At 49.8% G+C, this 24,309-nt stretch overlaps 1 protein-coding gene across 6 annotated transcripts; it reads left to right on the forward strand.

The window, feature by feature from the left end:
* The first annotated feature begins 779 nt into the window (after positions 1–779).
* PIGV (phosphatidylinositol glycan anchor biosynthesis class V) lies at positions 780–14,897 on the forward strand. 6 transcript variants are annotated; one of them, XM_075552840.1, is made up of 4 exons: positions 780–1,164; positions 3,861–3,992; positions 11,808–12,932; positions 14,156–14,897. In XM_075552840.1, the coding sequence occupies exons 2-4, from the start codon at positions 3,915–3,917 to the stop codon at positions 14,435–14,437; spliced, it is 1,485 nt and encodes a 494-aa protein (XP_075408955.1). In that variant the 5' UTR covers positions 780–1,164; positions 3,861–3,914; the 3' UTR covers positions 14,438–14,897. The 6 variants fall into 6 exon arrangements, with proteins under 6 accessions (XP_075408955.1, XP_075408967.1, XP_075408934.1 ...); XM_075552819.1 differs by lacking the exon at positions 780–1,164 and adding an exon at positions 1,572–2,333; XM_075552826.1 differs by lacking the exon at positions 780–1,164 and adding an exon at positions 1,572–2,101.
* The last annotated feature ends 9,412 nt before the right edge of the window (positions 14,898–24,309 follow it).

Below are 24,309 nucleotides of genomic sequence, written 5' to 3' on the forward strand. Positions count from 1 at the left end.
GGAAAGTTGAGCCAAAGCTCCAGATACAAGTTCTACTTGTAACAGGTGATCGTTGAGCTTTAAAAAACAAAAAATAAAGCCCAAAACATTCTGACTCGCCAGAGACCTGTCCTTTTAACATGGATTTCTGAAGGAACTTGGTAGGTACAAGAGAGACCTCGAGGAGAACGCTGCCTTTCACTCCTGTGAACGGGCTCAGAGGTGGTTGGTCTGGGCGGGAGCGCGGCGTGGAGCCCCGGGCCGCAGTCACGAGGGTCGGGACCGGCCCTGCGCGCGCACAGGCCGCCGGGGGGGGTGCAGGGCGCGACTCCTCGTGTCCCTCCCCTGCAGCGACGCCCCACGGCCGGGGGGCACACACCACACCTATCTATCCGCGGGCTCCCCGCGCTCGGGCTCCGAGATGGGCTCGGGAGGATCCAGATAGACCCCGGGCCGCGGCGGGGGCGGGCTGGCTCCGCGTGCCGGCGCAGATAGCAGCCCGCCCCGTGCCCCCCGCGCGCGGCTGCCGGAGCAGATAACGCCCCCCGAGGCCGGGCTGCGGCCGCAGGCTCACCCACACCCCAGCGCCGTGTGGGGGGCGATAACTGAAACCGCAGGCGGCTTCGGGACCCCGAGAAACGAGAACCCCACCAATGGGGGAGGATTTATTATCTGTTTCCTCTAAGCAGGGTGCAAAGTGGTTCTAACCGTTTCCGTTACGGGGTGCCCACGGGCCGCGCCTCCCCAACAGTCAGTGGGGTTGCGTTACTTCTGGTTTGGCCCCGTTTCCCAGGAGAGCAGCTGCTCGCGTGGGGCGGGAGGACGGCGTCCTGGGATGTTGTTCCTCGGGAGCAACCCCAAGAGCCGGAACTGAAGGGCGGCAGAAGGTTCCCGGTGCCCGAGCAGGGCAGTCCGGAGCACCCCCGCCCTCCCCGCTTTCCCCACGTGCGGAGCACGGAAGCCCCCCAGGGAAGCCTGTCTCTGCATCACAAAGCGCCTGTCGTGTGCCAGGCCCTGGCAGCAGGGAAAGCGCCGTTCTGGCCGCGGGGCCGGCCGCCTCCAGCACACGAGCCGGGGACGGTTTGCGGATGGGACGGGGGCCTCGAGACCGCCGTCACCGCGGACTAACAGCCGGAGGGGGAGAGGGGCCTGGAGGAGGACGCAGTGCGCGCGACAACTCTTCAGGTGTCACCCCAGCGGGGAGGGGCGCGCGGAGCCGCTCGGGCCACGCTGTCGCCGCCCCGCCCCGGTCGCGCGGCTCGCCGGGAGTCGACATGGCCGCCGCGGTGGGGGGGGGGCGGGGGCGGGGGCGGCGCGGCCGCGAGTCCGGGCAGGAGCGGGGCGGCGCTGTCGTCGGCGAGCCCACTGCGCAGGCGCGCGTCGCTTGAGGGCCCCGGATGGAGCTGCCGCGGCTGGGGCCCCTCCTGGGGGGGCGTCGAGGCGGGCGGGCGCTGACTGCCCGGCGCCAGCTTGGGGGCTCGGCGCCCTGGAGGGAGGGTGGGTCCCCGAGGGGGCGGTTGGGGGGACGGAGTGGGAGGCCGCCGAGGAACCCGCCCCGCCGCCAGAGCGGCTTCCGGGTGCCGCCCCTTCCTGCGCAGCCTCCCGCCCTCCCCCGCCTTCCGGCCGTGCGGCCTGGCGGGGCTCCGCCGCCCCCTTCGGGAGTGGTCCCCGAGCTTGGCCCCTCCCCGGCCGGGAGGCTGTGCTGGGAAGGCGCGGGTTCGCACGAGCCTGGGACCGCCCGCCCGCCCGCCCGCCCGCGAGGCCTCTTGGCTCTGGGGACGCCGGGTCTGAGCGACGCCTGCTCCCTAAAGAGAACGCAGCTGTACCCCGAAGGACCAGGGCCCCGGGCCCAACAAGTTTTAATAATGGTCAAGGCCCTGCTGCCCGAACCGTACCCCGCAAGGCTCTCACTGGACGAAATGCTGAGTTGGGAATGGGGAGGCCGTGTGGTTACTCGCCTCTGAAAGAAACACACATCCGGCGGGGTGAGGTTCGGCGGGACGGCCAAGCCAGAGGCCAGTGACCCCGACCTCTGCGTAGCCTGGGCGTGCCGGTTGACCTCGTGTGTCAATTGGGGGTGCTAATTAGGATGCTGACCTCAGCATTCTGTGAGCTCTCCGAGGTAAAAATGGTAGAAGCACCTGTGTTATCTCATGGGAGAACAGACGAGCGAAACTAGTAAATTTGGACATGCCCTGCCAGGTGTCTGGTTTCGCCGAGGGCTGTTGGGAAGTGAGGTCGATAATTAGTGGGAAGGCCGAGCCGGCTGGGTCCGTGTTTTCACTTGGCTTGCCGTCGGCCAAGTGCAGGCTGCGGGCCGAGAGCCTGGAGACGGCCAGCGGGACGCGGGCGAGGTGGGTCCGGCCTGCATGCGGGTGGGAGTCGGGAGGGCAAGGAAAGGATGCACGGGAAGGAGCGGCCGCGTGAGGCTGGCTGCCCCTGTTCTCTGTGATTTCCCGAGAGTCGCAAGTCAGACGTGGGAAACGCCGGGTGGGCTTCCCGGGCTGCGGCGGCGCGGCGGGGTCTCGGAAGTGGAGGGTCGGGAGGCCCGTGTGGCGCCGGAGGCCCCGCCCTCGCTCGGGCGGAAGTCCGGGCGGCGGAGCGGGCCGCCGGCGCCCCCTGGTGCTCGGAGACGGCGGTTGCTCTGGCTCTGGGGGCAAGTGTTAGTTCCTCTGTTCGCTGAGATAGCGTGCTTGTGTGGACAGAGCCAGTAAGTTGGGGGTGTTGTATCCTGTGCTAAGGCTTCCACTTACTCAGAATACAGGTTTAAAGTGTTCGTAGGTGAGGCCCTGGAAATTCATGAGTGAGCCAGAGAGACAAAGCCGCCATCCTCCTAACGCTGCCTATGACAATATCAATAACGAGAGCAGTGCGGAGTGCAATGAGAGCGTATCAGGGGGTTGATCACCTTGCCTAGTGAGCATCAGAGAAGTCCAGGTACCGTATTAACCAGTAAGAGAAGGTGCAGATTAAAAGTTAAATATCTATTTCCCCCCCTTTGGAGACACCGTTAACTTTTATGACACAGTCATCTTCCTCTTGCCCTATTTCGTGTTGTCCCAGGTTGGTGTTGATGTGGAAGCCATTGCGACTTTATTTATTTAGCTCAAGAAGTTGCCAAAAAAACGAAGTGTATTCCTTGCCTCAGGATGGCTTTGCGATTGTTTACCTATTGAAGTCATTCCAATAAAGAGATGGGGAGGAACCATTTCTGCCCTGGCCATCAATTTGTTTTAGCATTGTGAACTGGCCGCAGTCCTGCTGAGTGGTGGTTTGCTTTCCTTCCTCCACTTAATTTAACAGACCAGCTGCACACACATCAGAGAGTTAGGCTGGTGCCTGTAGTCATTATGGCCTTCCAGTACGGCCCTGTGCCCCACTTTCGGGGCTCTGGTCTATTATTCTGGTCAAGAGCAGAATGGTACACAGCAAATAATCACAGCAGAGACTTGTGTCGTAGTAGTGGTTCACGCTTTGGTGCATTTCACCATCGTGACAACTTTGTGAATGAGGCAACGCAAGCCATCTGACTCCCACTTTGTATGTTAAGCTAAATGAGAGCCTGTGTCAAAGCCAGGTCACTTGAACCCAGGTCATTAGTTCTCAACAGGCTTGTAAACATGTTCTGCAAGCTTAGCTTTCCAGCTTCGTGCCTTTCTGTGTGGGACCTTCCGATAAGAATATGGTACTTCAGGGGGATACCAAGGGCTCGACCTGCCTTCAAGAAACTTTTCCTACATCTGGGCAGATAGGTGGCAAAGTGTACCATGGTGCTGCTGGGAGGTGGGGGTGGGGTTGTCGGAGGCATTCTCTGAAGAGTACTTTAAAGAATTTGCTGGGGGCTCGTGTGTGATATTTCGTTCTTGGGTTTTGGAGTTTAGAAGCCTGAGGAGCTCTGTCCTGGTGTAACCCCCTGAATTCCTGATGGTGAGAGGATGTGGCTCCTGGACCCATCCAGGAAAGAGGTGCTGAAGTTTGCAGTCTGCTGCCGGGTCCTGACTCTACTCCTGCAGGTCAGTCTCTGATCCTTTGTCCTGAACATGCCGTGACCACTACTACACTGAGTGGTCCCCATCTCCCAGGGGACTACATACCCTGTGCCTCTCTACGTGGCTGCAAACAGAGACAAAGAATTTCTAACTGACAAGTAGTGAGCAATCTTACAGACGATCTATTAGTCCCTTACTTTACACATAAAACAGCAAAGGTCCAGAAAAGTTATATAACTTTTCCAGACTCACATAGCAAGGAAAAAGAAGGCCCTGTTGACTCCAGATATCGTAACTTCTAGACTAAAGATCGTTCCAACAGACTAAGATATACCTACCCTTAGAGTGTGACAGCTCAAAACATTGGCTTTGGTTCGTTTGCCAGGAGGCTGAGCGCCACTTCAGTCAGTTGACTGGGAGGGAGATGGCGCTGCCACAGTCCTAAGGTCCTTGTGTAATGCCACCTGTTTCCTCCCGTGGGAGACTCCCCTGGCTGCCTCAGCACACACACTCTCAGGAGGCGTTTGCTGCTTTATGTGAGTTATAGTCGGTCCTTGGTGCCTGCTTGCGTTTGTGCCAACACCTGTTGTTATTTGGTTCCATTCAGTCACATTTCCAACTCATTGTGACCCTCTGTACAACAGAATAAAAACGAATTGCCCGTCCTTTGCCAGCTTCACAATTGTTAGGCTTGAGCCTATTCCTGCAGACACTGTCAGTCCATCTCATTAAGGGTCTTCCTTTTTGGCACTGACCATTGACCAAGTGTGTTGTCCTTTTCCAGGGACTGGAACATGTATAAAGTAATGAGACGTTTCTAAGGGTCATTTGGGCTGTACTTCTTTCAAGACAGATGTTTGTTCTTTTGACAAGGCAAGGTGCTTTCAGTTTTCCTCACCAGTCCCATAATTCAACTGTATCTGTTACTCTGCAGTCCCCCTTAATCACCATCCACATGCATACGAGGCAACTGAAATACCAAGGTTTGAATCAGGCACACCTTACTTAGTCCACAAAGTGATATCTTTGCTCCTTAACACTGTAAAAAAATGTCTTTTCCAACAGGTTTGCCTTATTTGGTTTCTTAAATGCCGCTTCTTTGGTGCAGTAGATTATGCATTGGCAAAGTCAGCAGTTCGAAATCACCAGCCACTCCATAGGAGAGAGGATGAGGCTTTCTATTCCCATAAAGTGTTACTGTCCTGGAAACCCAAGAGCAGCCCTACTCTGCCCTTCAGGGTTGCTGTGAGTTAGAGTGGACACGATGTCAGTGAGTTGAGTTGCTTCTATGATAATTGATTGGGGATACAAGCAAAAATTAAATCTTTGACAATGTCAACATTTTCTCCATTTATTATATTGTTGTCTCCCGTCCAGGTGTGAGGTTTTTGGTCTTCTTTACATTGAGTTGCAATCCATACTGAAGGCTGCAACCTTTGATTGTCATCGGTCTTTGATTTTACTTGTTGCTTTCTGCAAGCAAGATTTTGCGTTATCTACATATCACAGGTGATTCATAACATAAGCCTCTTCCAATCCTGATTCTCTAATTATTTGCCCAGATTGAGTCAGTATGCAGCCCCCTGTGCACGCCTTTCCTGATCTTAAACGACACAATATTCCCTAGTTCTCTCCATACAACTGCCTCTTGGTCTGTTTACAGGTTCTGCATGAGCACAATGAGGTGTTCTGGACTTCCCATTCCTCTCCATGTGATCCATGGTTGCGATCCACACAGTCAAAAGCCTTTACATAGTCGATAAAGCACAAGGAAACATCTTTTTTGGTATATTAAGCTTTCAGTCAAGATCCCTCAGACATCAGCAATGATAGGCCTCATTTCACATCCTCTTCTGGATCTAGCTTCAAGTTCTGGCAGCTCCCTGTCAATGCGCTGCTGCAACCATTGTTGGATGAACTTCAGAGTTTTACTTGCATGTGATATTAGTGATATCGCTTAATAATTTCAGCATTTTGGAGGGTCACCTCTCTTTAGGATAGCTGGAAATGGGGATTTCTTTCTGTTGGTTGGCCAGGAAGCCTTCTTCGAAATTTCTTAGCTTAAGCCTAGTGCGTGCACCCAGTGCTTCGCCAGCTTGTTGGAATATTTGGTGTTCTGTCAATTCCGAGGCCTTCTGTCCTTCGTCTTCTTAATTCCCACAGTGACACTTGGATGTCTTCCTTCAGTGTCGTGGATCTTAATTATACACTCCCTCTGAAAGTGGCTGAACAGTGACCAGCTCTTTGGGGTGTCCTGACTCGGAATCTTTCCATCATCTTTGGATGCTCCTTGTAGCCTTTAATATTTTGCCATAGAATATTTCCATGTTACATTTTTTTCTTAATTTCTCTCAGTTTGAGATTTGCCCGTCGTGTTCTTTCTGACTAATTCCAGGCCTTTGCACCTTTAATTACAATGCTTTTGTTTTTCTTACCGAGCTGCCCTTTTAGTTTGTGTTTTCTGGTTTTAAAAAAAGTGTCGAGTTTATTTCAAAAAATTTTTGGTATGCATATAATTTTATCATTAAACATGAAAGCAATTTTGGTACTAATGAGATGAATATGTTTGTTTTTTCATAAATAACTCTTGTTGGAATATTTGATACTGCAAGACATCAAGCATCTTCAACATTTTTCAGAGTTGATTGATATATTTTAAAATCATCAATGCTGAGAATGCCACTTTACATAAATACATAGTATGAAATGGCAGAAATATTTAGGACTGTTTCAGTAATTGTTGGAAATTTTGACATAATCCCAGACCAAAATTCATTTAATGACTTTTTTTTTGAAAACTCAAGTTTTAAACCCCTGTCACTTGATAGCCCAGCTTATTCTTCTTGTGCTTTTAATGACATGATTGCTGGTTTTGATGTCAATGGAATATGGTTTATGAGCCCAGTGTAGTTTTTAGGTGCCTTTGAAAGTTTCTGTCCAGCTCTTCCACTTCCTTTACAGTCAGGAGGACGTCGCAGAGTCTCTTCTGACATCCTCTCCCGTCTTTTCTTTCCTGTCTTTTAGGGGCCTTTTTTCTTTTTTCATGTCCGATGCTCTGCACGTCGTCCCCAGCTCTTCAGGGGGAAGGACTGAGATGTCCACTCCCGAGGAGCTGGCCACTGGGAACCGTGGGAGTAGCAGTGGGACATTGTCAACACCAAAGGAATATTATTTTCACACAACTGTGTGTGCCTTCTCTCACTCTGAAGACTCGTGTCTCACTCCTTTGAGGAAACCTGTCCTCGTTCCTCGCTCTCGCGCATGGGGCAGAGTGTGCCATGCTGGGTCCTGGGTTTGGTCAGAAGTATCTTCTTGGAGACGAGGATCATTATCTGTGAGTCTCACTCCTGTTCCGCTTGTTTTCACTGATTGAACTGGTCTGATACTGAAACTGACCAAAAAGAAAGTCTTACAGTGGGATTAGGCTCCTGTCGTGAGACTGGAGAAACTGACTCCCAAGATGGTTCTGAGCCAGGAGCAGTTGGTTCTTGGCAGAACCAAAGGGGTCAGTACTCTGAATTGGGAGAGGGAACCAGGCCAGCTGGCTTCTAATTTAGATGGTGGTTTTGGAATGAGTATGTTTCCCCTGGACAGTTCACCCAGCCACTGACATTTATGAAATACCTACTGTGTTCCTAGAGTCCTGGTGGCACAACGGGTTATGTATTAGGCTGCTAACTGCAAGGTCAGCAGTTCAAATTCACCAGCCACTCTGTGGGAGAAAGACGAGGCTTTTTGCTCAGATTTATTTTTGTTTGTTTTTGTTTTGCTCCAATTTTTAGGGTTAGAATCTACTTGATGACTGGGTTCTTCTGTTTTTCTTTTTGCCGTTACAAGGAGGGGCCTGGCTGATACAGTGGTTAAAGCACTTGGCTGCTAACCAAACTGTCAGCAAGCGAAGCCCCCACTGCTCCTTAGGCGGAAGATGCGGCAGTGCGCCTCCATCGAGATTGACGGCCTTGGAAACCCTGTGCTTTCCATTTCTGCTCTGTCCTGTAGGTCACTGTGCGTCAGCGTTGACTGTAACAGCAGTGGGTGTATGGCCCAAGAGCTCTCATAGGTGGGCATGATAAAAGGCCATGGTCCTTTCCATCAAAGAACTTCGTTTTGAGAGGCAAAAGGACATTTAACAGTTATTTCATTGTCCCTTCTTCTCTCCCCTCCCTCGTCCTCAGCTGTAAAGATCACACCATCCGGTTCTATCGTTACCCTTCCGTGTTGTCATCTACAGAGTCTACAGCTCCACAGGTCATTCCTCGTTCCTTGAAGGGTTAGCTCTTGGTTCATTGTCTCCTGTCTACAGCATTTCTGTTGATTTCTCGATGATTTAAATCTTAACAAAACTAGTCTCTTTCCTCCTTATCTGACTCCCTTCTAATGATCTTGTCGCTTCCACTTTCAGCAATTCCCTAAACCCCACCTGCCCCGACTCTGTGCCAGAGAACATCCATTCTCCGGCCACCATCTCATCTATCTCCAGCTCACTCTCTCTCGTACCCACCCTCTTCGGTTTTCCCACCCCGTCAGGCCAAGGAGCCATCCCTCTTACCACCATTTCATGGTCCTTCCTTACCCAGCTTAGATCGGCGATCCAGCATGAGCATCTTTCCCGTGCAGACATACTCAACTCTCTTGCTACCCTCTCCGTTTGTTTTATTTGCAGGCGAAAGCCCAGCCTTGGATAAATTCAGTTATCTGCCTTATCCCAGGCCTGCACAGAGAAAAACACACAACTGTACTAACTAGTTTCTTTTTAGCCAAGAGCATCCACCCAGAGATCCCTGATTGCTACCTGGAAACCTTAATGCGCTTCCTTAATTACCTCAAAAATGTGTGCACGTTAGGATCCCCTGGAGAGCTTTGAACACTCGTGGCGCCCACCAGCAGCTCTTAGCAATTACATCTTCACAGCTCGGGTGTCGGGGTTTGGTCTGGTCTTCACTCTTTACTGTGAACTTAATTTTATATTCCACAATTCATACACATTTTGTTTCAACTCATCCATTGCAGCCCCTTCAATGTGCCAGCACTCACTCCACTTCCTCCCGGTTTCCCATTCCCATTACTCCTCCTCTCCCAGCCTTGGGAATGCTGCCCTGTTGATCACAAGTGGCTGATGATTCTAACTTGGGTGTGGATTCAGTTCCAGACCTACAGGGCGACTAAGGGCCATAGTCTTGGGGTTCCACCAGTCTCTCTCTGACCAGAATGCCTGGTCTCTCTGATTGGGGTTTTTGTTCCATATTCCTCTCCCACTGGTGGTGTAGTGGTCAGGAGGTGGGCGGTTTGAAATCACCAGCTGCTCTGTGGGAGAAAGGTGGAGCTTTGAGCTACAGTCTCGGAAACCCACCGGGTCAGCTTTACCCTGTCCTCTAGGGTCACTATGGGTCAGCTGGACTGGAAGGCAGTGAGTTTGGTGTGGGTTTATGCAGGATCGTCTAAGGCGAGCCTTTCCGAACGGTTTGTGGCAGTAGCGTGGCCTGCCGGCACCATCTAGTGCGTCTGGTCTGAGTCTTGGACACTAATGTCTGTGGTGCGCCAGTCCCTTGGAACAATTGTTCCCATGTGTCTCCCAGTTTTATTCATTATTCTTTCCTCCAGACAGGGAGAGACTAATATTAGTGACCCTTAGATGACTGCTCACAAGTAGTCGCAATCCACCAGAGCAGGGTGTCGAATGCGGCCTCTGACCGCAGGGTCCGCGGGAGGACTAGGCTCCTGATGGTTCGGTTTTGGTTAACTCCCTGGTTGTTACCAGTGGGAAACCTGAGTCACTTGTAACTTACTTTCCGCCTTTACTTCTTAAGTCTCAGCCACTCTTCCCATTCTTCAATCTCAACTGATAACTTCATTTTCTGAGGGAAAACTCAGAAAAATCACTGCAATCAGAAGAGAACTTCTGTGGTAGACCTATTTACAATACTGAGCAAAACAAAACAAGTTAGCTGCTGAGGCTGCCTACGCATATACAGCCAAACACCCCGCCTAGGAGTTGGCGCCTTGGTTTGGAGGGGTGGGGCCATGGCTTCATGGAGCAGCCTAGTTAATTGGGCCAATAATGTGTTTAGTGCTTCTGTTCTACCTCCCCATTCATTGCATCATGCCTGGGGTCTTAAAACTTTGCAAGCTGCCATCCAAAGCTTGACACTTGGTCCCTGGAACCACAGAAGGAGGAGGAGAGATTGGACTAGCAGGAGGATATGGAATGTGTGGCTAATTGCCTCCATGAACAGTTACTTCCTTTGTCCTGAGACCGGAAGAACTGGATGGTTCGCAGCGACCAGGTACTGAACATTTTTATCAAAGGTTCTGTAGAAGAATCCTGATCAAAAAGCAAAAATACAGAACAGAATTCAAATTCTCATGGACTCCTTTAGAGCCACCGAGCTGGATGAACCCCTGAAATTACTTTAAACCTTAAACCAAAAATATCCACTAAAGTTTCTTAAAACCAAACGATAGTTTGCTTGACTAGTTAAACGAAAAGAACTCCCTTGAGCATTGCGTTCTTGTAAGAACTATCTAATAGGAGCTCATACAGGCCTTGATGGTGCATTGGGTCAAGAACTAGGCTGCTAAACCCCAAGGTTGATAGTTCAAACCCCCCACTCACTCTGTGGGAGAAAGAAGCATCTGTCTGGTCCCATAAATTTTCATCTTGGAAACCCTAAAGAGAGGTTCTGCTGTGTCCTGTGGGTCACTGTGACTCAGAAGCAGATTGTTGCCAGTGAGTTTGGGTTGGCTGTGTGTTTACCATGGGCTCAAATTGACACCAGTGACTTAAAAGATTCGGTAGGAACCTCAGGAACCGTGAGTTCAGTTGATGGAAGAGGAACCACTGAGGAAAGTAGTAGAGAATGGTTGTACAGCTTGAACAGTGCGATCAAATGGCACTGAACTGTGTGTATATAAACTGTGGAAGGCGTAATGCCTGTGTGTGTTCTCAAAAATAAACATTTTAAGAGAGAGAGAGAGAGCCCTTCAGCATGCTCACACCACATCCACCAGCCTACTGATGCTGGCATCTCTGCCTTCACTGCTGACGTTTGGATGAGCAGCCTGCCCTCCTAAGGCTAGTTCCTCTGCCTGTGTATCAGATTTTATCCCTTTAGCACCTGCTCTGGCAATTCATTCTCTCTCTCTCTCTCTCTCACATTGGTTTTCTCTCCATGGGACCACTCCCGTCTCACCTCTAAAGCACCAACATTCTTTTGACACCTACTACCCACCCCCCATGTCTTCTCCCCTGAGAGCAAAATTTTTTGAAACAGTTGACTGCACTGGCTCCAATTTCTCTTCTATTTTCTATTGAACATAGACTCTTCTTTCTTCCTCTCCACGGAAATCACATTTGTCAGCCACTGGTGAATCTCATGACCGCTCTTCAATCCCCGTCATGCTCCAGCAGCATGGAGCAGAGTTAACCGCTCCCTCCCTTCACCTGATTCTCATGGTTTTGCCCCTAACTCGCTAGTTGTTCTTTTTCCACCTTTATTGCTAGACCGTCCACATCTTCCTAACCTCAAAATGCTTACGTGTCTTCGGACCTCTTCTTTTTGCGATCTGTACGTCTTCCCTAAACCGTCTCATCCAGTCCTACAGATTTAAGTACCATCTGTACACATGTAACTCCCAAATTTCCAACTCCAGCCGTAATTTCCTTTGAGACCCGCGAACGTGTGTGTCACTGCCCGTCTGCCTTTGCTTGTAGCTATCCACCTCAAACTTAGCCAGTCTAAACCTGAACTTCCTTCCCTCAGGCCGTCCTTTTCCCTTGTTAAACACGGATATTTTCCTTCCGGTCGTCAGCGACTAACCTGGTTCTCCCTTACCCCACAGGCCCTGTTCAATGCCGTCATCCCAGATCACTACGCTGAAGCCTTCTCCCCTCCTCGCCTGGCCCCCTCGAGCTCCTTGGACCTACTTGTAGAATTTCTTCTGGGTGGCCTGTCTCATTGGGATGCTGAGCACTTCCTGTTCATTGCCGAGCATGGCTACCTATATGAACACAACTTTGCCTTCTTCCCCGGTTTCCCTTTGGCTCTGCTGATGGGGACGGAACTGTTGCTGAGACCCCTACAAGCCGTACTGAGCCTACGGAGTTGCTTGCTAATTTCAGTGGCATTACTGAACTCCTTGTTCTGTGTGCTGGCAGCAGTGGCACTTCATGACCTGAGCTGTCAGGTTTTGCATAGTCCCCGCCAGGCGTTCTTTACAGCGCTGCTCTTCTGCCTCAGCCCTGCCAATGTCTTCCTGGCAGCTGGTTACTCGGAAGCTCTGTTTGCCCTCCTGACATTCAGTGCCATGGGGCAGCTAGAGAGGAGCCAAAGCTGGACCAGCGGACTCCTCTTTGCCCTTGCCACTGGGGTACGCGCCAACGGGCTGGTCAACATTGGGTTTCTTGTGTATGCCCAGTGCCAAAGCTTTTTCTCTTCTCTCAGGGTGAAGAGTCCCCTGAGGCAGCTCATTAAACTGATAGCCTCAGTTTTCCTGACAGTATTCACACTTGGGCTTCCCTTTGTCCTCTTTCAGTATTATGCCTACACTCAATTCTGTCTGCCAGCTTCAGTCCAGCCCATCCCTAAACCCTTGTTGCAGTTAGCGCTGGATAAGGGCTACCGTACTGCGGATGGAAATGAGCCACCTTGGTGCTCCTGGACCCTTCCCCTAATATACAGCTATATCCAGGATGTGTACTGGAATGTGGGCTTTTTGAGATACTATGAACTCAGGCAGGTGCCTAATTTTCTATTAGCTGCACCAATGGCTGTGCTGGTTGCCTGGGCGACATGGACATATGTGACCAGCCAGCCTTGGCTCTGCCTTACACTTGGGCTGCAAAGGAGCAAGAATGACGAGAGCCTTAAGAAGCCTGAAGTGGGATTCCTCAGTCCTCAGGTGTTTGTATACCTGGTTCACGCTGCAGTGCTGCTGCTGTTTGGAGTTCTGTGCATGCATGTTCAGGTGAGCGGACTCCCAGCTAGGATAAAGCTGAGAATATGGGCAAAACTCCATGAGGGAGCAAGGAAAATAGCCATCTTCTCGCGGTTCAGTGACTGATACTTGATTTATTCATTCAACAGTTCTCTGTCAGACCCTCGGTGACACCATAGGGAATAGAATTGCTGCCCTGATGGGTCTCATGGTCTAACTGGTGAGACAGACATTTAACAAGTAAGATGCCAGTCCAGCAGAATGGAGAGGGGTTACTTTTGAGATAAAGCACTGGGTGAGGTCCGAGGGAAAAGTACTAGCGGACTGAAGGAGTGAGGAAGGAATTACATGAAGCTGGATCCTGAAGAGGAAGAAGGAATTTTCCATATAAAAAGCAGAGGAAGAACATCCTGGGCAAATGGAAGGTTGTGTGAAGACACCACGATTGTGGATGGATCTGATTTTAGCTGAGATAGAGGAATACACAGAGACTAACTCTGAGACCTTCACTAATAATTATACCCAGAATATCTACTGGAATATTGGCTTCTGGCGGTGTGCTGAGGCAGCTGTCTGGTGCTCAGAGGAGATAGCTCATGTCTAAGAAGAGGATGATCACACATCTGGCTTTTCCTAGCTCAGGCCTCAGTTTCAACATAACCCCAAGGAAATCTCTCTGTCCCTCTACTGAGCAGTGTCAGCCACTTGGAGGGGCACAGCGACTGACGTTTTTTGAACTGTGTGCACAGGAGTCGCAGGGAATAGAAAGTAGAATCTGTGTTTGTAGCCAGATGAGGGAGTAGAGCGTGTGCCAGTGCAGCGAGCTCCCAGGAGGCCAGATGAATGAGGCCATTTGGAGACCTGGCTCTGAACTCTCCTGGGAGGGAGACTAGTGAATCACTCTCTGCTCCGACATCCCTGTGAGTTACATCCCAGGTTCCCAGCCCTCAAATCATGGTAGAGTGTAGAGTCCAGATCCTGGGCTAAAATTAGACCCCAGACATCGAATTTTTACTGTTGATCACCACATTATTGTGGTAATTTGTATTTATTTGTAACATTGAGGTTGACTGCCTGGTGTCACATCTTTATAAAGCAGACCTTAAGCTCTGCTGCATTTCTTTGTCGACGTGACACATTTCTAGTGCACTTATAGGGCCCGAGTCCACTAAGAAGTGGGAAGTCCCCTAGCTGGCCCAGTTTTGAGTCTGCATCATTTCAGTAAACACATTTTTTCCTTCTATGATTTCCAGGTGCTTACCAGGTTTCTGGGATCCTCCACTCCTATTGTGTACTGGTTTCCAGCTCACCTGCTTCAGAGTCAGGAGCCGTTGCTGAGAGCCTCAGAGACGGTGCCTTGGAATGCTCTCGCGGGGAGCTCTCCACCAGGACACACAGTCCCAAGAAATCCTATCAAGGGACTTGTGTGCAACTGGAAAACCTGCTCTCCAGTCACACGGTGCATTCTAGGCTACTTCCTCACTTACTGGCTCCTGGGACTGCTCCTGCACTGCAACTTCCTGCCTTGGACATGACCTGCAGTCTCATGAGCTGGACATGACAGGCGGAAGCTGACTTACCCCAGGGCTCTCAAAGTACAAAGACACATTGGTCTGCCTGTGCTGCCCTGTCCATGTGCAACCTCTCTTGCCCTCGCTTTCGGAGACTGGTTACCTAGAGGGGAATGGGCACCGTGAGAGCCCTCTGCTCCTGGCGCTCTCTTACCTCCAAGCCGAAATCGCACTTGCATCTGCCCTCCAGTCAACCAAGCCTCGCAGAGATAATCAAACCTCTCTTTGAGTCACACTTGGATTTACATGATGCACATCTCATCAAAAGCGCTTGCTGGTGGAGGTCATTGGGTGTAGTGGCAATAGTCCGGTGAAGCCATCTTTCCTCAGTGGGACATTTTTCTGATGGTTTTGTAATGATTTGTGGATCTATTTATATGAGAATATAAAATACGTGCGAATTAGCACTCAGTTATCCATGCAATTAGTTAACCCTTTAAAACAATACAGATTACTTGGGGGAGAAATATTTCTCCAGGAGAAACAAAGATCAAGGTCAAGAGAACACTGCACGAAGAGGCAGGAGACCTGGATTCTAGTTCTCCAGCAAAACCCTGTGTACCAGCTCGCTGTAGGACCTTGGGTCTAAGAGAAAGTCTGCTCTTCCTACAGGCAGGTTGACCCCTGCGCCCAGGGCCTGAAGGACCTCCTTCAGGGGAATCGCCCCAGCACTGATCCAGAAGCTCAGCGGTTTGTTCTTAGGACATAATATCTCCAGTTACCCCGACTTCAGCCATGAGCAGATGCAGCCCTTAAAAAGGTACTTGCACAAACTTTTCAAATTAAGGAAAGCCGTGACAGCTGACAAGTAAACCTGTGCTGGGGACTGAGTGGTCAGAACGGGCTCATTTTTCTGCCCTTCTCCAGCACCTGAGCTTGCTTGCGTGGGAGACACAGGTCCCAGGAGGCGGTGCGGCTGCGTGGGTTGGCCGGCTGTATGGGAGCCCCAGGCTGCATGAAGAGTTTTCTGCCCTGCTTCCTGGCTTCCGTTTGGTTGAGACCTTCACGATAGTGGTAGGTAGGTCATTTCTCAGTCCTTGAGCCAGGCTAGTTAGATGCTGTATTAGCACCGCTCCGTTCCCCACTTGACTCAAAGCTTCCAACAAGCAGAATAGATGAGTAACCAGAGCAGCATCTAGAGAGCCCTGAGGATTGGAATTTTGACACACTCCCTATGACGGTGACAGACCGACTGCGAAACTTGCCAGCTGAGGGGAAGCTCCTGGCAGAGGCCCAGCACCCTCTGTTTCAGGTCAGCCTGGCCAATAAGCATTTCCCATCCAGCGCCCCAGCACTAGCCCAGCTGAGAGAATTTGGTTCAGAGTCAAATGCTTCTGAAAATGTACACACAGATTGGGGCAGCCCTCTGCCTTCTGCCAAGACACCCGAGTGCCCTTCTTGGCAAACCATAATCACCCTTGCCCTAGTGTCCCTTCAGCTGGCAGAAACCGCTCCCCCTTGCCTCACCCACAGCTGCAAATCCAGGGACTTCTACGCTGTGCGCTGTGCGCAGACAGGGTTGGGCCTTGTTTAGCTTTTTACTCTTCGGTGGGAAGTCGTCTTGACCTCCTTTTCAGAGGGCACGGGGACCAATTGTTCCGCTCTGGGAAGAGGTGACTGGACTCACTGGGTCAGGTGTGCTTGCACGGCTCTGGCGATCTGAGTTTAGCCTTCACATTAGATCTCGTCACCCCCAGAAATGAGGGACTTCAAAGACCAGGAACCTTGTAAGTGGGAGTTCCATCACCTCAACAGATACCAGAGAGCGAAACGAAACCGCTCCGTTACTGCGATGGTTCCAGCTGATAGATAACTGAACACCGAGCACCTGTGAGACCTGGAAAAGGCACCGCTTCTCTCTCACTTTGGAGGACCTACTTGCTGTTCTCTGAGGATCTAAGGGAAGGGCTGGTTTTATGGCTGGCAGCTGTCCTTTTACCATCCCATTGCAGACTTTAATGGCCTGGGAGAGGGACATGAAGGGCCCAGGCAGGAAGCTTCCTGTTTACCCTGAGGTCTAACAATGCAGCAGCTGGGTTAGGAACCCCCAATTTCAGAGAAAAGTCATTTCCTTCTGAGACCCTGCTAAAACAGAAACCAGGCGCTTCGTGTGCCTAGAAGTAGATGTGTTTTGTTCGGGAGTGGCTGACACGGGCCGCCAGTCCCCTGATGGGAAAAATCACTTCTCTTCCTGAGCAAATTTCTTTCCCTCACCTTTCTCTAAGAATGGATTCCTTCAGCAAGCATTTAGTAATGCCTGTTTGAGGGGGTTAACGATGAGGATCCCTTCTCTCCAGAGGTGGCACATCTAAGTGATAAATACGGAGGAATACGGGGTGCTCAGACCTTCCCCTCTGCGTCCTTCTGTACGTGACGTTGTGATGGCGCACTTAGAAAGTTCACGGACTACAAAATACTCTGTCAATCCATTCCAGTCAAGCCCCCCCCCCCACCCTCGGGGCACGGAAGACATTTGGAGCAATGGCTGTTGAGCTGGGCTGCGGGAGATAATGGGAACTGGTTGTCCCCCTACAGGAAGAGGTGACTCAAAGCACTCTGGGTCAGGTGTGATTTCCCTGCTCTGCCTTACCCTTCACACTCCATCTCAGCACTCCCAGAAACAAGTGATCAAGGACCAGCAACCTTATCGGTGGGAATCCCATCTCAACTAATATCAGAGAGGTAAATCACCCTGGGCTTTACGTAGAATTTTAACGAGAGCAGAGAATGAGTGTGGAGGTAGGAGATGGACAGGCAGGAGAGGAGGGCAGTTGAGATCAGCGTGCAGTCCAGCGTTATCAAGTACTCGTACATTTGACACAACCACTGACTCACACCCTCGTTTCACTCAGCTATACCACTGTGGCCGGTAATACTACCTGTTTTTACATGTTGTCAAGTCTGTCCCAGCTCACGGTGGCCCCCCCACAACAGAACAAAACACTGCCTCATCTTGCTCGTTCCTCACAGTTACAGTGTTCGAGCCCATTGTTGGAAGTCACCATGTCAGTGACATCCACAGCTATGAAGGAGATAACGAGCCATGATATCGACTTGATAGATGTGGGAGATGTTATGTCCCTTCTAGGGTGGTTTGAGAATTGAGTGAATTAACACCTGTAAAGATTTCAGAATGGGTGGAGCATATCCGACCTAAGGGCCATCTGTGACCTGAGAAATCAACACCAGCTAACACAGGCCCCACCAGAGACAAGCCATTCCAGCCCTCACGTGCATTGCCATCAAGTAGACTCCAGCTCGAAGCCATCATATGCAAGAGCGTAGAATTGCCCCTGGGGGGTTTCTGAGTCTTTAACTCTTTATGGGAACAGAAAGCCTGGTCTGTCTCCAGAGGAGTGGCGGTGCCTTCAGGCTGCTAGCTCTGTGATTAACAGCTCAAGGTGGGAGCCAATGAAATGTTTGAGGGGGGAGGGGGAGGGAAATTCAGAACTGATAGCAAGGGCTCACTAGAAAGTAAATGTCTAGAAAAGAATGAAGGCAACATATGTACAAACACGCCTGATGCAATCGATGCATGGATTGTGATAAGAGTTGTCAGAGTCCCCAATAAAATGATCTTTTAATAAATGAAAAGCTGCTGGTCACCAGGGAAACACGGATCAAGGCCACTGTGATGCCTTTTCACAGCCCCTCCGAGAGCTGTGATAAACAAGGGAGAGTAACAAGTGTTAACTTCAGAGCTGGAGGCACCCCCACCTGAGATCACCTCTGTAACAGCCTGGGGGCTGGGGCGGGGGGGATGCTTCTCACTACAATCATAGGAAGCCCAAAGGGCAGCAGTGCCCGCAAGTCAAAGTGTAGGGCAGGAAGGAAATGGACCCAAGGGGAAGCTGATGACACACCGTGGGAATGACAGCCCACATCACATAACAATCTCTCTATGAATTTGGAATGTTAGCAAAATGCTTTTTAAAATTTTATTGGCTCATACAGCTCTTAGCACGATACATACATCCATCCATGTGTCAAGCACATTTGTACATTGGTTGCCATCATCATTTTCAAAACATATTCTTTCTACTTAAGCCCTTGGTATCAGCTCCTCATTTTTCCCCTCCTTCCCCCACCCTCCCAACCTCCCTCATGAACCCCTGATAATTTATGAATCATTATTTCGACATGTCTTACACTGACAACTAAATGCTTTGTAAGCTTTCTCCGAAGCCACAGTAAATTATTGGAACGAACCGAAATAAGTCAACAGATGTTTGACCAGTGTGGCCTGTGAAACAAAACTCATGCCGTTGGGGCAGTGTCGCTCGTAGCCGTTGTCTAGGGGAGCATCGAATGGCCCGTGAGTTCCCACGACTGTAACGCTTTACAGGAGTAGAATGCTTCTTGTTGGAGCAGCTGGTGGTTTCAAACTTCCAATCTTTCAGATTGCAGTCCACTGAGGAACCAGGGCACCTGTCAGTGATACCATAAATATACAAATGGCCCTGGCAGGAAAAAATGGTTCCCCGGCCCTGGTTCAGAGCCGTGCTAATGCAGGGCTAGCTGCAATTGAGACACCGAGTGCACAGTGCCGGGTGTTTGCAAGCGTGGAACTGCATCAGAGGAGCCAGGGAGCCATCCAAGGGGACTTTTAAAAGTTTGCGGGGAAATGGAATATTTCTATAAGCTTCTTGAAGCCCTCATACATACAGATACCATAAGTACAGCAGTCATGATATCAGATGAGAGTGTCAAAAGCAAGAGTATAAGGAGAAGGAGGAAGGGGCAGCAAGATCTTGGGCCAGTGACTCAACCTCTCTCAACCCAATTTTCTCGTCTGAGAAATGCCACACAGGGTAGTTTTGACTAAATGAGATACTGTACTCAGTGTGCTTAGCTGGGGAATGAGGGCTGATACCAAGGGCTCACCTAGAAAGAAAATGCTTTGAAAATGATGACGGCAGCAGCATACGTGCAAGTATGCTTGACACAGTGGATGAATGTATGGGTTGTGATAAAAGATGTAAGAGCCCCCCGAAAAAGTATTTAATTAAAAAAAAGTACTTCGCACAGTTCTGGCTGCTCCTAAGAACTGGAAGGCAGCTCTGTTGGATACTGCCAAGTTGGCGTGGGCCCATAGGAGCCCTGTGCACACGGGACACTGCTGGGTTGTGCCGTCCTCATAATTGTCCCCGTACACGAGCACGTTGTTGCAGCTGCTGTGTCAGTCCGTCTGCTTGAAGGCCTTCCTCTTTTTCACGCCCCTCTGCCTTCTCTAGGGACTACTCTGCCCGGACAACATGTCCAAAGTTTGTAAGACAAAGTCTCTCCATTTTTGTCTCTAGAGAGCTCACAGCCTTTCCTGCTTCCAAGCAGGCTTGTTTGTCTGTCTTGCATCCGTGGTATATTTCAGTATTCACCAGCACCATAATTTGAACACATCTTTTCTCCATTTATCATGATATTGCCCAGTGGTCCAGTTGGGAGGATTGTGGTCTTCTTCACATTGAGTTTTAATCCGCACTGAAGGCTCCCATCCTCATCTTCAGCAAGTGCTTCAGGTCCTTTTCACTCTGAGCACGTGAAGGGTGTGTCATTTGTAGATCACAGGTGACGAAGTCTTCCTCCAATCCTGATGCCACATAAGCCAGCTTCTCTGATGACTTGCTCAGCACACAGATTGAACAAGTGTGGTGAGAGGATACAACCCTGACCCACACCTCTTGATTTTGAATCACGTTAGTATTCTCTTGTTCTGTTCGCACAACTGCCTCTTCATCCATGTATAAGTTCCAGAGCGGCCCGATGAAGCGCTGTGGCTTTCCCATTCTTCTCAAGGCTGTCCACAGTTGTTGGGATACCCACAGTCAGTGAAATCCAAGGAAACATCTTTCTGCTTCCAGCCGCGATCTATCTCACATCAGCCACGACAGTCTTGGTTCCACATCCTCTTCTGGCCCGACCCTCTGACAGCTCCCTGCCACAACTGCTGTTTGCTTCTCAGCAACATTTTACTTTCATTTGATGTCAATGATATTGTTCCATAGTTTGAACATTCCATTGAGTCACCTTTCTGTGGAATGGGTTCCATTAAGGTTTTTTTTTCCAGTAGGATGACCAAGTAGCTGTCTTCCAGATTTCCCAGCACAGATGAGTGGGTGCTTCCAGGGATTCCTCAGCTTGGGGAAGCATTTCCATTGGTGTCCCATCAAGTCCTGGAGCCTGTTTTTGCTATGCCTTCAGTGCAGCTTGAACTCCTGTGGGATCCAGCCCACATCCAGGTGGGTCCTGAATGACAGTTGTGTAATCGAAGGAGAGAAATTAAGAGACAGACAAAAGTTTTGGGGAGCTCACCTCTACCATGACATCAGGAACCAGGTCCAAGCAGAGAGAGAATGTATTCTTAACATCACCTTATATATTCTCGGGCATGCAAGGTACAACAAGCACATACTTACCAGGAGGAATTGTACTAGAGGCATACATGTGACAGGAGGTAGGGCTAGGGTGTACATGCAATAGGAAGGGGAGGTACTAGAGGCATACATGTGACAGGAGGTGGGGCTAGGAGTGTACATGCAATAGGAAGGGGAGGTACTAGAGGCATATATGTGACAGGAAGGTACATACCTAACAAGATGGGTGGATTCAAGGCAGCCTAACCTTGGTCATCTCTGAGCTGGCTTGTTCTTGAGTGCCCCTGAGCTCTTCTGCAGGGGAACAATCTATGATCCTTATCAGAAGGGAGTGAGCCCCACTTAGGGTGGGACAGACATTGGGGTCTGCTTGCTTTTGATGACAGACAACCTTCCGGCAAGTAGCCTTTAAGCAGTGACCTTCAAGAGTATATAGTAGCAACCATGTGCTTGCAAGTAGCACCTTAAAGTTGGTATTACTGGGGGACATCCTGTGAGTGGAATGCATCTCCCACCCACAGATGTGAAGGTTCCCTCCTTCACGTGGAGCTCCGGCTTCCCAGATTCCTTAGCTTATGAACGTAGAGAATTTGCATACACTCTCTTCTCGGTTCTGTTTCCCATAAACTCCTTCCTTCAGTACCACTGGTTCTGATAGGTCTTTCTCCTGGGAGAGATATACCTCGGTTCTTGGCTTCTCGTGAGAAAGAATTCACGCGGAAGCCTGGTTTGTGATCCAAGTGGGTTTTAGAAAGGCTAGAAGCAGCTTCATTCGTTACAGTCAGTGGAACACAAGCCAGACAGAGTCGGTCACGGTTGCCCGAACCATGGCCTGGCTGCACGGAACTGTGTGGCTGCCGTGGGACAGAGCCAGAGAGCAAAACTTCTGGCTTTTCAGCCATGCCTTACCCCCCTCCCCCCCCCCCCCAGGCGGCACTGGTTAACCCCATTGGCTGAATTAAGCCCACCTGGCTTGGATGGGGTCCCACCCAGGTTGACTGGCTTCCTGTCTCAAGGACCTGATTGTGAGCCTGCCCTCCAGCCTTAAGCAGCGTCCGACTTCCTGTAACTGGGGGAGGGAGACTTTGGCATGTAGAGGGACAACTCCTAGTTCTGCCTCCAGCTCCCTAGCGTTTCTTCATATACCATGCCACCTTTTGAAATGGTTGAATGTCCACTAGTTATCTTGGTACAGTGACTGTTCTTTCCGGCTTCTTTTTATGCTTCCTGCGTCACCCTCTATTTTTCCTTAGAATCTTTAAATGTTGCATCTTGACGCTTAAATTTGTCCTCAAGTTCTTGCAGTTTAAGACATGCTGCCCGTGTCCTTCCTGTCTGCTGTTCTAACTCTAGGGCTGTGCACATTTCAGCACAGTATTTTACTTTGTCTTCTCAATCTGCCCTTTGACCTTTTCTGGTCAGCTCTTGGACTTCACCATTTCTTTCATTTGCCTTCGCTGCTCTGTAATTAGGAACAAGTTTCCGAGTCTCTCCTGACATCCACTTTGATCTTTTCTTTCTTGGCCTTTTCGTGACAGTTTGGTGCCGCCCATAGCTCAGCGGGGCTTCTGTTGTCCGTGTGCAGTGCGGCACACCTGTTCTCGAGATGCTCTGGAGACTCGGGGGGCATAGACTCAACATCCTATTTTGGCTCTGTGCACCTGTTTTAGTTTTATTCAACTTCAACCAGAACTTACACATGAACAATGGATGGTGGGTTCCTGCGTCAGCCCCCGGCCTGGTTTTAACTGATAAGACTGATTTGATTTCTACACATTCCGTCTGGAGATGTCCATGTGTGTAGGCACCTTTTGTGTTGCAGAAAAAAGGTGCTTGCCATAAACAAAGCATTGGTCTTGCAAAATTTCTGCCATGCGATCTCTAGCTTCATTTCTGTCACCAAGACCATATTTTCACCACTTGCATGCTAACCACCAATAATTATTCATGCATTTGGGCTACATGTTTGATCACTTCCCAACTGAAAATGTTGGTAGAATTCAATTATTTTAGTGGTTAGTGCATAAATTTGAATTATCGTTTTGTATTGGTTGGGTTTCCTTGAAGGCTGATAGATAAAGAATCCTTTCACAGATGGCATTGTATTTTAAGGCAGACCTGGAAGGGGGATCATGAGGAGCTGATAGCAAGGGCTCAAGGAGAAAGAACATGTTTTGAGAATGATGATGGCAGCAAAGGTACAAATGAACTTGACACCATGGATGGATGCATTGATTGTGATAAGAGCTTTAAGAGCTTCCAATAAGATGATTTTAAAAAAATAAATGTAAACAAATGTAAAAAAAAAAAAGACCTGAAAATGTCCTTTTTGGTGATGAATAAACATCATTCCTCTGGACTGTGTCATTCCTAGCATGGAAAACAGGATGGTTTTCTGATTCAAAATGGCCAAAACCAGTCCTTTTCAGCTCACTGACACCTACAATATCGATCTTTATGCATTCCATTTCTTATGGCTTCCGATTTTCCTAGATCCATACTTTGCACACTCCAAGTTCCGATTATTAGTAGATGTTTGCGGCTGTTTCTTCTCCTTTTCAGTTGTGCTCATCAGCAAATGAAGATTCGAAAATCTTCACTCCACGGTCTTTACTCCATTCACATCACCGTGGGCTCCTGCTGGGCTTCTGGGAAAGTAGCTCCTCACTCCATCTTCCACGTGCCTTCCGACTAGAGGGGCCCATCCTCAGGCACTGTCTTTGACGATGTTCTACTTCCATTTATTAAGCCTTCTGTATCTGACAATGTTTCAATCTATGTATACGTTTTCAGTGGCTACCTCCTCAGAAGTGGGCGGCTGATTCCCTCTTCTAGTCTGTCCTTAGTCTGGAAGCTCCCCTGAATCCTGTTCACTCTGGGTGACCCTGCTGGCATTTGAAATACCAGTGACACAGCTTCCAGCATCACAGCAACACACAAGCCACTACAGTACAACAAACTGACAGACAAGTACTTGAAAGTAACTATTTTAAAATTATAATCATTAAAAAACCAGAAACAAATACTGTAACTGTTAAGATCTCTTGGGGGAGTGATGTACCTCAGTCCTTGGCTCCGTTTGAGAAAGAATTCATGCCGAAGCCTGGTTTTTTATCTAAGTGGGTTTATAGCGAGTAGAAGCAGTTTCAGGTTCTACAGTGAATGAACGCAAGCCAGACACAGTCCGAGGCACAGTTGCGGGACTGTGGCCTGGCCGCAGCCTGGCTGTGCTACATCGTGTAGCAGCCGCTGGGAAAAGAGAGAGCCCAGAAAAAACCTCTGGCCTTTTCAGGGGCCCCATTGGGAGGTGTGGTCGACAATGCTATTGGCGGAATCAAATTCACCTGGCTTAGATGGGCCAATCCAGATGTAACACCCACCTAAGTGTACCACCCCTTCCTGGCTAGAACCTCAAACCCCTGAGCATGCATAATGGGCGCCCGAGTCCCTATACTAGCTACCTAA

This window comes from Tenrec ecaudatus, chromosome 1 (genome assembly GCF_050624435.1).
Source record: "Tenrec ecaudatus isolate mTenEca1 chromosome 1, mTenEca1.hap1, whole genome shotgun sequence".
Taxonomy (NCBI): domain Eukaryota; kingdom Metazoa; phylum Chordata; class Mammalia; order Afrosoricida; family Tenrecidae; genus Tenrec; species Tenrec ecaudatus.

Excerpts from the sequence above, each read along its gene's own strand:
- PIGV (XM_075552840.1), top strand. The coding sequence starts at position 3,915 with ATGTGGCTCCTGGACCCATCCAGGAAAGAGGTGCTGAAGTTTGCAGTC. Across the intron at positions 3,993-11,807 it reads TCCTGACTCTACTCCTGCAG|GCCCTGTTCAATGCCGTCAT; the intron begins GTCAGTCTCTGA and ends CTTACCCCACAG. Across the intron at positions 12,933-14,155 it reads TTCTGTGCATGCATGTTCAG|GTGCTTACCAGGTTTCTGGG; the intron begins GTGAGCGGACTC and ends TATGATTTCCAG.